Source organism: Coenobita brevimanus, chromosome 100 (genome assembly GCF_032717465.1).
Source record: "Coenobita brevimanus isolate Jiangsu-jjx chromosome 100, ASM3271746v2, whole genome shotgun sequence".
Classification (NCBI taxonomy): Eukaryota; Metazoa; Arthropoda; class Malacostraca; order Decapoda; family Coenobitidae; genus Coenobita; species Coenobita brevimanus.
In genome coordinates this window covers 53,053,822-53,067,174 of record NC_137053.1, presented here as the reverse complement: position 1 = coordinate 53,067,174, position 13,353 = coordinate 53,053,822, and the positions used below count along the sequence as shown (strand labels likewise).

At 42.0% G+C, this 13,353-nt stretch overlaps 1 protein-coding gene across 4 annotated transcripts in view; it reads left to right on the top strand.

The window, feature by feature from the left end:
- Window positions 1-13,353, top strand: part of LOC145414592 (uncharacterized) — a 260,262-nt gene that overhangs the window by 210,314 nt on the left and 36,595 nt on the right. For all 4 annotated transcript variants that reach the window (XM_080284118.1, XM_080284116.1, XM_080284117.1 and 1 more), the window contains one exon: window positions 7,175-7,380. In XM_080284118.1, coding sequence (XP_080140244.1) covers window positions 7,175-7,380 — 206 coding nt within the window. The remainder of the gene's footprint in view (window positions 1-7,174; window positions 7,381-13,353) is intronic.

The following is a 13,353-nucleotide window of genomic DNA, read 5'->3' as shown; positions in this document are numbered from 1 at the left end:
TTTGGGCAGTTTCTTGAAGGGTTTTCTCTTAAACCTGGGGGACTTCTTGTTTGTGGTGATTTCATTTATTGGGTTGACAGTCCAGAGTCAAAACCATTTTCTTCAGAATTCCTTGAGTTGATCACCCAGAACGATTTTTTCAATCATGTGAGTAATCCAACTCATGTCTCAGGACATGTCCTTGACTTGATTGTGTCCCCTGTTAGTTGCAGGCGTGTATCAGATGTGGAGGTTGACTCATTTGACCCCCTCATCTCTGATCATGCTCTGATCACTCTTAGTTTTGATGTCCTGAAATCCCCTTCATATAAAAAGGTCATCAGGTTCAGAAATTACAACAATGTTGACCGCCAGTTGATGTGTTTTGAAATTGATCAACGTTTATACCCCATTGATTTTTCAAGTCTTTCTTCTGGTGAATTGGTTGATATTTACAACGAGCTCAGGTCAATTTTTGACCATTATTGTCCTGAGGTAGTAAAAGCAATCACTGAACGTGATAATTCTCCGTGGTATGGTCCATCCATTAATTCTGCGTAGACAACGTAGAAGGGCAGAACGTGAGTGGCACTTGCAGCGGACCGAAGTAACTCGTTTGCGTTATGTTTTTGCGAGAAAAGCAGTCGTTCACACTGTAAAGGCCCAAAAGGCTAGGTATTATCAAAATAAAGTTGATTCATGTGTTGGTGATCAAAAAAAACTGTCTGCAGTTGTGAGCAATTTGGTTGGTCGGAGGAATGTAATTGTTAAACCAACTTCTGTATCTGATGCCCAATTGGCTTCTGATTTTGCTTCATTTTTTACAAGTAAGATATCTCACATAAGAAGTGATTTAGACGGCAGTTCTCCTAGTGAAGCGTACTCAGTTGACTTCCAGCCACGGTGCACCGGGGGTCATTTGCTTTCAACATTTCATCCAGTGGATGTAAACAAAGTCAAATATTACATCAGAGAACTTAATAAAACATTTTGCTCACTCGATCCGTGTAACATGTCACAACTGCCTGATGTCTATGAGCATGCTGCAGACTTGATCTGCAACATAATAAATAGATGCTTCTTAGAAAGTAAATTTGTGCAGTCTGAGAAACGTGCTTTGCTTAGGCCCCTAATTAACCCCTAAACCGTTGGGCGTCACTTTTGTGACGCCTGGGAGCAAGGGATCATACCGCTGGGCGACACTTTTATGATTCTGTGTTATTTTGAATTCGCCCGGGCTTTGAAGTGGTGGCTTGTATCATCTCTCAGTACTGCCAATGTCCAACACTAGTCAGCACTCCTAATCTCATCTGTACTCCCATCCATTGTTGACAATTTGGCCATTTCTCCCCGTTCTTGACTCCCCTCCCTACCTCCCTTCTATTACCCTATCCTCTCGCATGCCCGGCCGTGCTACGGTAAGCAAATCTTCCCTGGAATTTTTGACTGATTTCATCCATTGAAATAAGCCCTATGCCCTATTCTTATACCTAATAATATATACAAGAAAGAAATAAGGTAAGTGAGAGTGCCATACACCTAGAATTGGCTAATTATCACCTGACAACACCTCACGTGCACTCGTTCACTAATTTTCGCTGTTTATTTCCCCTTGAAATATGCCGTATAATCTATTTTCGTAATAAAAATATGTATAAGAAAGGAAGGGAGAAGCCTAAGTGATATTTACATTCACCTGGAACTACCTAATTATTGCAGGCCACCGCACTGTATTCTACGCTAAGTAAATCTTCCCTGGAGTTTTCCACTGATTTCATCCATTGAAATAAGCCCTATGCCCTATTCTTATACCAAATAATATGTACAAAAATGAAATAAGGTAAGTGATAGTGCCATACACCTGGAATTGGCTAATTATCACCTGACAACACCTCACGTGCACTCGTTCGCTAATTTTCGCTGTTTATTTCCCCTTGAAATATGCTGTATAACCTATTTTCGTAATAAATATACATATAAGGAGGGAAGGGAGAAGCCTAAGTGATATTTACATTCACCTGGAACTACCTAATTTATTATGTATTGTCTTGGTTTCCTGCCAATCATTTCATTGCTATATATTAGCAGGTCTCATAGGGCTGAAGTTGGTAGTATTGGACCTACCCTAGCCAGGTGGCAGGAGGCCACCACTATCAGTTCACTGTCGTCTTTGAAAGTGGGAGTATGTCTGATTTGCTCCTGCTAACTTCCGTCGCTTTATAGCCCCATGCAAAAGGCCCTGTGACCTTTACCCCCTACTAAACCTCGTGTGGAAAGAGGTAAAGGGCTGACAGTTGATAGAGAGTGACTGTGATCTTTTTATTGAGTAAAACAGTGCAAGTGGAATTGTAAATAAAGTGTAAATAATGTGTAAACTGCAAGAAAGCAATGAATGTAAATATAAGTGAACAGTGGAAAATAGTTTTATAAGTTACTTCAAGTGACAGTGCATAACACAGTGTAAATAAAATAGAAAGGTAAATAATGTAAATAAAGTAGAGAATGTAAATAGAAATGTAAATGAGTGGTATTAAAAGAACACGAGTATATATACTAGGAGTAATGAAAGTGAAAGTTTCACTCTAGCATGTATGAATACTATGAGTTATGAGAGTGAAGGTGAAAGTGACATTCACTCTCAATGCTAGTATACAGGACGAGAAAGTGAATGCTACGTATGTTACTGAAAGAAATTGAATCCCTACAGTGACAATAAACTACCGTACTATTACTGAAGGAACCTTATGGATAAAGACTGTAGATATATATAAGTGCTATATAGTAACAGAAATATAAACTGTGAGTGTTTTTATGAATAATAGACAACACTAGCGGCGAACGATCGGAAGTGGGATGGTCATACGCCCTCGTAATTTTCATTGCTTTCACAGTGTTTTTTTGGGGGAGTATGGATTCCAAACTATTTGAGAATCATAGATTAGTGTTTCTAGTGATAATATCAGGCTGTGGTAATCATATTACGAGTTGTCGGGAAGTGTAAAGTGGAGACTTCGTTAACAGCTTCAGAGGTCTCCACAAGTCCTACGGCACTCGACGAAGGCTCAACAAACACCCAAGGCGAAAGCTGAAGTTATATGCCATAAGTATATGTGATTTTAATATTCTAGGACTAATAACTGATTTTTGGTAAATATTTTTAGAGAGTCTGTTGGAGCGCAAATATGCCCGCGGGAGCCGCAAGTCAAAGCAAAACAAGCCCGCGGTGTAAGGGTTAAGAAACCTGGCCTTGATGTCGAGAGCATGACAAATTATCGTCCCATCTCAAACCTGTCTTTTTTTATCCAAGATTACTGAGCGGGCCATACTCGATCAACTTTTACCACTACTGGAACACAACAGAGTTCTTCCTGTTCTTCAGTCAGCATACAGAAAATACCATTCAACTGAAACTGCACTAACAAGGATTCAGAGTGATTTGGTGGCAAACACTTGTAGTGGGACGTCCTCTCTCCTGGTTCTGTTGGATCTGTCTGCAGCTTTTGATACAGTAGATCATAAACTATTGTTGGATGATCTGTATTTTTATGGCGTTCGCGATAGTGCCCTTTTGCTCCTTAAGTCGTATCTGTCGGACAGATCTCAGAGAGTGGTTGTTGATTACACTAGCTCTGATTCTGCTCCTCTTCTATTTGGAGTCTCTCAAGGATCAGTTTTGGGTCCAATTCTATTTACTATCTACACAAGTAGTTTATCGTCTTTACTTGATGCTCATGATGTGTCCTATCATTTTTATGCTGATGACACACAGCTCTATGTTAAGATGTCAGATATCAACGATACTAAGACAAAGTTTGAATCTCTAATGTCTAATATTAAGATTTGGATGGCTAAGAGGAAACTTAAGCTGAATGATGGTAAACCGGGATCATCATCATCAGAGGAAACAGAAGAGGTGATGACACTGACAATGCCCTGGCTTTGAACATTGGCGTGTCACAGCTGCATCCAGTCAGTTCTGGGTGTTTATTTTAATTCTAAGTTAAATTACAAAGAACATATTAATCAGATTGTAAGAGGGTGTAACTTGCATATCAGAAATCTGTACTCTGTGAGAAAATTCCTGAATAGACGGTTCCCCTTAACATCGGTCCGTGCAGTGGTCTTGTCTCGTGTTGATTATTGTAATTCACTGTGGGTTGGGCTTCCTAATAATATACTAACAAAAGTTCAGTCTGTGTTGAACAGGGCGGCACGGCTTATCTTTGGTCTCCCCCCGAGAACCTCAACTACCCCATTTCTGATTTAGTTGCATTGGTTACCAGTAAAGGCTAGAATTGAATTTAAACTGTGTCTTATTACAATCAAGGTTCTTAAGTTTGGTGAACCGAAGTGTCTTTCTGAATGGTTAAAACTCCCATCGACACGCCCGGGTGTGATGTTACGCAGTGAAGATGATTCCTTGCGTCTTGATGAGCCAGGAGCCATTCACCAGTCATCTTTCTCTGATCGTTCTTTTGCATATAGAGCCCCTAGATTATATAAGAGATTGCCATTGTCCATAAGACAACTTTCTACTGTTGAATCCTTTAAGAGACAGCTGAAAGCCTTTTTTTTTTCAAAATGCTATGACCTGGAGAGAGGTACTATGACGGATGATTATAGGGTTTAATTATTGCCACTTTCATGTATATATGATGTAGCTTGTATTATATACAAGAAATGTCACAGTTCTTGTAATTATAAAAATAATGTATGTGTTGAGCGCTAGTGAATTCCCAAAAGGAAGAGCTGGCGCTTTTGAGAAACAAAAGGCCAGATTATTATTCTATCTGTCTATCTATTGCCAGACGCCTCAATCCTGTTTGGGGTGGCCACAAACAAATCGCATCCAAGTCGCCCTGTCCCCCTCCATTTCACTGCCCTGCTCCCAACTCACACCCCCTCTCTCATATACCTCTCCACCCCATCCCTCCATCTCATCCTCGGCCTCCCCCTCCCTCTTCCCCCCTCCACCTCACTCACATACACTCTCTTCGTCAGTCTTTCACCCTCCATCCTCTCCACATGGCCAAACCACCTCAGTGTGTTCCTCATAACGCTTCCTATCACATCCACATCAACACTACAACGCTCCTTTATATCCTCATTCGTCAGCCTGTCTCTCCATGTGACTCCACAGGCTCCTCTTAAATAACTCATTTCCACTGCTCTCACTCTTGACTTGTGTCCTTCCAACAACGTCCAAGCTTCACTTCCATACGTTAGAGTTGGTATCACAATACTGTCATGTAGTAATTTTTTCACTTCCATACTCACTTCCATGTTTCTTATCACTGCTTTCAAAGAACCTTTCTTCCCTGCTGTAACCCTTTCAAGCACTTCACCCTCCAAACCTCCATCCTTACTCAACACACTACCCAAGTACTTAAACGTACTCACATTTTCCAATTCCTCACCATCCAACCTCGTTGTACATTCACTGACTTCACCTCTCTCAAAGACCATCACTTTACTCTTCCCTACATTCACCTTTAGATTCCATTTCTTACTCACTCTCTCAAACTCATCCACCAAGCCTTGCAGCTCCCCTTCGTCTTCACTCAACAACACAGTATCATCTGCAAACAACAGTACAGGGAGTTTCCAAACACTATCCTCTCTCACCAGGGCCACTTCAACATCCACTACCCTACCTTGTACCTCTTTTATTACCCCATCCATGTACAGATTGAACAACCATGGAGACATGACACATCCCTGTTCAAACCAATTTTCAAAGAGAAAAATTCACTTAATTCACCATCCACACGCACTGCAGCCTTCGCACCATCGTACATACTCTTCACAGCATGCAACAACTTCCCATCTACTCCATATATTCTTAACACTTTCCACAATCCTTGTCTATCCACCGTGTCATATGCTTTCTCCAAATCCATGAAAGCCGTATACAACTTCTTTCCCTTCTCTAGAAACTTTTCCACTAAGGATCTAAGAATGAATATCTGATCTACACAACCTCTTCCCTTCCTAAAGCCTCCCTGTTCTTCTGCAACTAATTTCTCTGTTCTTTCTCTAACTCTGTCAATAAGTATCCTACCATACACTTTTCCTATTATACAAAGAAAACAAATACCCCTATGATTACCACACACTTCTTTTTCCCGTTTTCCTTTGTACCGGGGAATAATTATATCTGACTTTCAATCCTCCGGGACTCTACCTTCCTCCCAGGCCAATCTGCACATCTTCCACATCCATTCTGCTACTATCTCTCCCCCATGCTTCAGCATTTCACCACACACTCCATCAATTCCTGGAGCTTTCCCCAATTTAACTTTCTTCATTGCTTCCACAACTTCTATCCTACTGATTTCTTCCTGTCTTCTCACCTCCCTCCTTCTCCCAGCCATTCCCCAGCCACTTATACTCGCATTATTTCCATCCTCTACCTTCAACAATTCCTTAAAGTGTTCTCTCCATCTGCTCACTTTTTCTCCCTTCTCCACTAGTGATCTACCATTTTTATCTTTCACTCCCCTGCTAACTTCACTTCCACCCTGTCTTACTCTTTTCACCTCTTTCCAGAACATTTTCTTACAGTCCCTCCACTTTACACGCAAGTTCCTTCCAAATTCCTCATCCACTCTCTTCTTACTCTCTCATACTAATCTTTTCACCTCTCTCTTTCTTTCTACATATAACTCTCTTCCACCTCTCAATTTCTTCCACGCCCCTATTTCTCATCCATTCATTGTATGCTTTTTTCTTTTGTGCCACAGCCTGTCTCACCTACGCTGTTCCTTGCACACCCCTCCGTCTTCTCTTCATCCCACACACCACATTTTATTCTTTATTTATATGTTCATGATTCAGGACATACTACAAAATAAGAAACTAGTACTTTTTTTCCTCCCAGCCCTTCATCTGTATATCAGAGGAATGTACATCACTTAGCCTGGTGTTATTTTGCTTGCATATATCTTAGATGTTATGTGAGGATGGCCCTTATCATAAAAAGTGGGTGAATGATGAACACATAGAGGAATGTAGTCATATGAAATTAAGTTTTGGGTTGAGATTTGAAGAATTCATTTATGGGATATATGTGTTGGTCCAGTACTTGTACTATGTTAGTGACATAAAGAATGTGGCACTATTTCATGGGGTGTACAAGGTTGGCCAAGCTTCTGGGGAATTGGGAATAAGGTTTATTGTTTTATTTTCCTAACAGAGGCACAGCAGAAGCTTGCAGCTTTGAAAGCAGCAAACCCTGATCTGACAGCAGCAGAACTGTTGAAACGCAGTATGGAGGCTCAGGTTATGGAGGTACAAAAACAGACTGGCATCACACTCCCATCCTATTATAACCCTGCAGCGATGAACCCCATGAAGTTTGCAGAACAAGAACGAAAAAAGAAGCTGCTTTGGGGAAATAAAGTGAGTTTTTAATTATTCTCTCCATTTTGTACAAGAAAACTAGCACAACCTAGGGCAAATCTGATCACATGGACCACCTGAGCAGACCAGACCAGGTCATTTTAGTTGTGAATAATTCCTACATCAAATATATATATATATATATATATATATACATATAATTATATATATATACATACATATATATATATAGGTGGAGGATTAGTGCCCCTCCCTGTAAAACAATTAACTCTAAGCCTTTGGCCACCCCGTTTGGGATACATGGCGTCTGGCAATGAATGAATGAATATATATATATATATATATATATATATATATTTATATATATATATGCTCAACCCCCTGCTATCACGCGTTCAGCTGTCACGCTTATCTGCCATCACGCACACATCAAATGCACAACCATACATGCTATCACGCACCCCAAGACTGCTATCACGCATCGAGTTTGAAGACAGGCTAAGCGAAACGTATTCACACGGCACTTCATATGAGGTTTGCAGAGGATACAATGGTTAATCGGAACGGTAACGTGGTAAAATTCCCGATTATAGCACGGGCATTTGGAATGCATCTGAACAGATTCCTGCCGAGGACACGACGGGCAAAACAGTGACCAAAACCCATTCGGCTTGAAAGAATATATCGTACTACAGCATTGAAATTTAGCCAGACACTGAATACTTATATTGTATTTTAGAATAAATATCAATCATTTTGAAACCCTTATAAAGAGTTAATATTTCTTATGCCGAAAAAACCGTGATGTCGATAAAGTAATCACGTGTTTACAACTGAGACGGGGCTCTGACGACAGTGTGAGGAACGTGTGTGATAGTATCCAAGTTTTGTTCCACTTAAATGTTCCTCAGCCATTCCTGATATAAGGTACCATGTGATACCCCCTTTAGCTGTGGACACTAAAGAAATGGAGACAGCCAAAGAGATCTGGCGGCAACGAAGCCACTCCCAAGCCTCGGAACCCATCAAACCACCCAAGCCTTAATCCTTATAAAAGTTTGATGGCCTTTTATGTTGTTTATTTGTTCATTATACTGTTATTATTAATATAATAATGCTTTGTTTCATGTTAGAGGAGAGATTGGCAGGAAATCGTAGGCATAAAGTGGTTAAAAGTTAGAAAAATGGGCCATCGAAAAACCAATTAGAAATTTTCCCATTGATTGTTCAGTTCAGCTATCGCGTATTCAGCTATCATGCGCGTTTCCTGTGACCAATTAGGCGCGATAGCAGGGGGTTGAGTGTATATATATATATATATATATATATATATATATATATATATATATATACTGTGTGTATATATATATATATATATATATCTATATATATATATCTATATATATATATATATATATATATATACATATACATATATATAAATATATACATATATATACAGTAACCTCTCATATAACGCGAGGGTTAGGTTCCTGGAGAGGTTGCGTTAGTTAGAAACGTGTTTTCTAAACATAATTTTCCCATAAGAAGCAGTGGTATTATTGAGGGTTACGTTCCTTGACTCTTGGAAAGTCTACCCATTTCGGGAGTTATGCTACTCTAAACATAAAAGCAACAATATTAATTTGAAGGAAAATCCACAAAAAAAACAAAAACAGTGTATTTGGGGAGAAATAAACAACATTTGAGCCCTAGTTGGGCCGAAGCATTGTTTACTTCTCCCCATATGCATACTGTTTTCGTTTTTTACGTGGATCTTCTTTCAGTTCTGCTTCATTCATGGCATTGTGAAAGTTCCTCAGCATTATTTATGAATTAGTAGGTCATAAAAACACTGCAGTAAAAGCAACATTTTCATTACAGTAAGTAGGTCACAAGCAATAACAACACACAGCCTCACTTCATCTATGCATCACTCGTCTTCTGCTGCTGTCTCTCCTCACCTTGCTAATCCACCTCCCGCCGCTTCCCACCCTAAATTTGTTGTCCCTCCTCGCTCTGCTGTCCTTCCTCTTCCTCTGACTCCCGTGCTACTGGTGATGAAGATAACTCCCTTACGTTTTCTGTCTTCTTCATAAAGAACTGCTCTATCTTGGTCTGAGTGGTTTTCTTCTTTCTGTTCTACAGCATCAAGTTGTAACAATTTAGATCTGCCATCACTTTCCTGGCCAAATTTTGTCTGACAATGAGCCAAATTGCTAAGAATGGGGCCAAACTTCATTTTCGAATATTATAGTAAGAATAAAACCAGTTTAAGCAACAGACAAATAAAAAATTGTATTTATGACTGCCACACACGGTCTATCAGCTCAGGACTGTCCACGGTGCGTGCAGCGAATTTGAAACCATCACGTACATGTAAAGTCGTGTTAAATAGAGAAAACCTTGTTAGTTAAACATATCTCCTTAAACATTTGCTCGTATTAAAACGAAAATGCTTCTTTTAAACTCGTGTTAGTTGAGAGGTTACTGTATATATATATATATATATACAGTAACCCCTCCAATATCCGGATCAATAGAGCCATCGGTAGGTTCGGATATTGGTTTCGTCCGGATATTGGGCCCCAGCTTATGGACTTGTACTTATTGACCCTAACTCAGAGAAACACCTATACAACTCCCTCCGGACATGCATAGCACCTATTTAACACCCAAATCACACCAATAAGGCACATAAATGACTGAAATAAATGCAAAAGAAACATAAAATGTGGGTTTAGAAGTATGTTCATACATTAATAAACATTCTGGTACTTATGGACTCTAACCGAACCTAACTCTGAAAAACACATTCCTACTGCACATGCATGAGGTAAGTATAGTATGGAAAAAAGTACAGTATGACACATTCTGGTAAGTATAGTATGGAAAAAAGTACAATATGAACCATTCTGGTAAGTATAGTATGGAAAATAGTACAATATGAAACATTCTGGCTACTTACAGCAAGTCCCTGGCCACCTCGATGAATAACCGCCTCCTCTCGGACTCTGACAGTAAGAACGATTTCCTGAAGCACTTGCACTACACTCTTCCTGAAGTCTTGCACTGAACTTAGTCACTAACACACAGAAGTTCGTTCTCTTCACAGTGTTCACTTTAGTCCAAATAATGTTCCATTTAATTTAAGTGTTGCACATTAACTTTTCCCAAGTTTTTTTAATTTTCCAAAGCCAAAACAAAGAAGGTTAGTTACGTTAAATTTCTTTTCTACTGAGTCTTTTCTCCCAACTTGAAAACCTTAACACAACACACCGTTTTTTTCACTGCACAACACTCAAAATTCCCGTGTGGTCTAGTGGAGAAGTTCTTGCTGTTTATTCACTGTCAAAGTCCGAGAGTATCACTGGCAGGCGACCAAGGGGTGCATCGGTGGGTCGTGGTGATGGCGTACCGACTACAGAAGACTCTGAAGATAGCCGTAAACTCACATCGAGCGGTGACTCCACTGTAGCTGATGTGCTGGGCTGTGGCTCGGAGCATGAGGGCCTGTCTTGGGGAGGCAACGGAGTGGAACCAGGGCTTGGCACAGCGGGGGTCACGGGCCTGAAAAAACTGTCAATCGTTGACTGACGCAAGGACCGACGATTCTGGCGATTGATGATGCGCTGCCGGAAAGCACGCACTTCCTCCACGAGTCCCAAGGGCCCCATCTCCCTATCGCAGTCCGGGTGTTCCAGGTAGTCTAGGACGAACTCTAGATGTTCCCGGAGTGTGCTCAGCTTGGGGATGGCTGGAGTAGTGTCCTGCTGAGAGGAGTCCGCATCATCATCGCCTTCGTCGTCGGAATCTTCAAGTTCGGGACTGACACCAGCAACCGAAGACGCGATCTCGATATCAGACAACGTTTGATACCCAGGATCGCCCTCGTCGTCGTCCAACCACTCACGAACATCGTCCACATCAACATCGTCGCCGTGCGTACGTAGCCGTGCATGGAAGTCATCCACGTCAAACCCTAAGAAATCGTACTCCACATCTGTTCCGAGAAGCAGACGAGACCAACCATTTTCAAGAGTTTTCACAGGGACTTCCTTCCATGCACTAGCCCAGTTGTACAGCGCAGACTTGATGTTGTAGCGGCGAAGGTTTTCCAAAGTCCGCTTGCCTCGAGTGTCACGTCCTTCCCTGCGGTCGTCCTCGTCCTCGAGAACAACTATCACCTCGTCCAGGAACTTCCGACGGTACAGGCGCTTTGTTGCCACGATCACTCCTTGGTCCATTGGTTGAATGAGAGCAGTCGTATTAGGTGGCAGAAACATGCACCTAATACGGCCATTCTCAGCAACCAAGTCCTTGACGCACGGGTGGGCAGGTGCATTGTCGAGGAGAAGGAGAGCCTTTACCTGGTCGCGAGGAATTCCCAGTGTCTTCGTCTGGTACTGGATGACCTCCTTGACGAAGTGACGGTGAAACCAGTCTTTGAAAATCACAGCTGTGAACCATGCTTTCAAAGAATGGTACCATACGACAGGAAGGACATCCATCACCCCACGAAGGCACCGAGGCTGCTTTGCACGGCCAACAATAACGGGCTTAAGCTGGTGCATGCCGTTAGCATTGGCACAACACAAAGCAGATATCTGTTCTTTAGAAAACTTGCGGCCAGGTACACGCTTCTCCGTCTCATCGGCTAGAGTGTTCGTTGACACCGAGCGATAGAATAGGCCAGTTTCGTCAGCGTTATAGACTTGACCGAGAGTGAGGCCCTCCCTGTCGATCAAGCCTTTCACCTTGTGCCGAAACTCGTCCACTCCATCCTCGTTAGCGTCCAATGCTTCGCCATGTGCTTTACGGTTAGTAAGGCCATGTCGTAACTTGAACGCGAAGAGCCAACCCTCGGATGCCTTGAAGTCAAGGGCGTCGTGAAGCCTTGCAAACTTCTCAGCAGCAGCCTTCAGCTCCGTTCCACGTACCATCACACCAGCTGCACGTTGCTGTCGTTACCAAATCAACGTGGAGTGGTCGATCTCTGCATACTTGGGGGTAAACATAACCTTCCTCTCCACGTTGCGTTTGCTTCTCGACGAGAAGTCAGCCGTGTACTGCATGAGCTTGTCTCGGGAACGCTTGATATTGAACAAAGTCGACCGGGCCAGGTTGAACTCGCGGAGAATGCGTGAAGAAGACCAACCCGCATCAACCTTCTCCAATATCTCCCGTTTCTTCTCCGGAGTCAACACCACTCTCTTCCTTTTCTCAGGAGGCGGGGCCATCATCACACACACTAAGAGTAGGGCAGAGAGCAGCAGGAGGCCTTGCAGCAAGTACGGCACCACCACAAAAGCGAGCACGTGGGCAGCCATGGCGAACAGCGTAGGTCCAGTCGCGGTGAGAGACAGGCGGGAAGTGGGGAGGATGCAGCGGCGCTCTATCGGACGTCGGAGGAATGACGAACCAAAACAATGCTCTCACGCGGCGCGCGCGGCAAGTTCAAATTATGGATGGCAAAAAATCGATTTTTTAAAAATTCTTTTGGATTTTCGAACCATTTTGGGAATCTTTGATCCCAGGACGATAAGGTTCGGTTGGTGGGGATGTTCGGTTATTGGGCGTCCGGATATTAGAGTGATTACTGTGTATATATATATATATATATATATATATATATATATATATATATATACAGTACAATCCCAGCTATCCGGTATCCAGACAAACGGAATACTCAGAAAAACGGGAAAATTCAAGGGCTGGTAAAAATGTCAATAAGTTATAACTGTGCGCCAATTTGAATGGACCGCCAAACTGCCGTTTGATCGTGTCACGTGAGGCTAGGTGAAGTCAGACAAAGCGAGGTGAAGGCATTTCTGGCTAATGTAAATCCCTAGCAAATCCTCTTAACCACCCCTCCTCTCCCCCTCTTTCCCCTACTTGAATTCAGTCATCCTCCACACCCTCCAAAAATCACCAGTCTGCTTTTTGCCACCAGACAGTAAACAAGCTCTCATGCTATTATATTCCTCTGATAGGCGGTAATTTGTACAC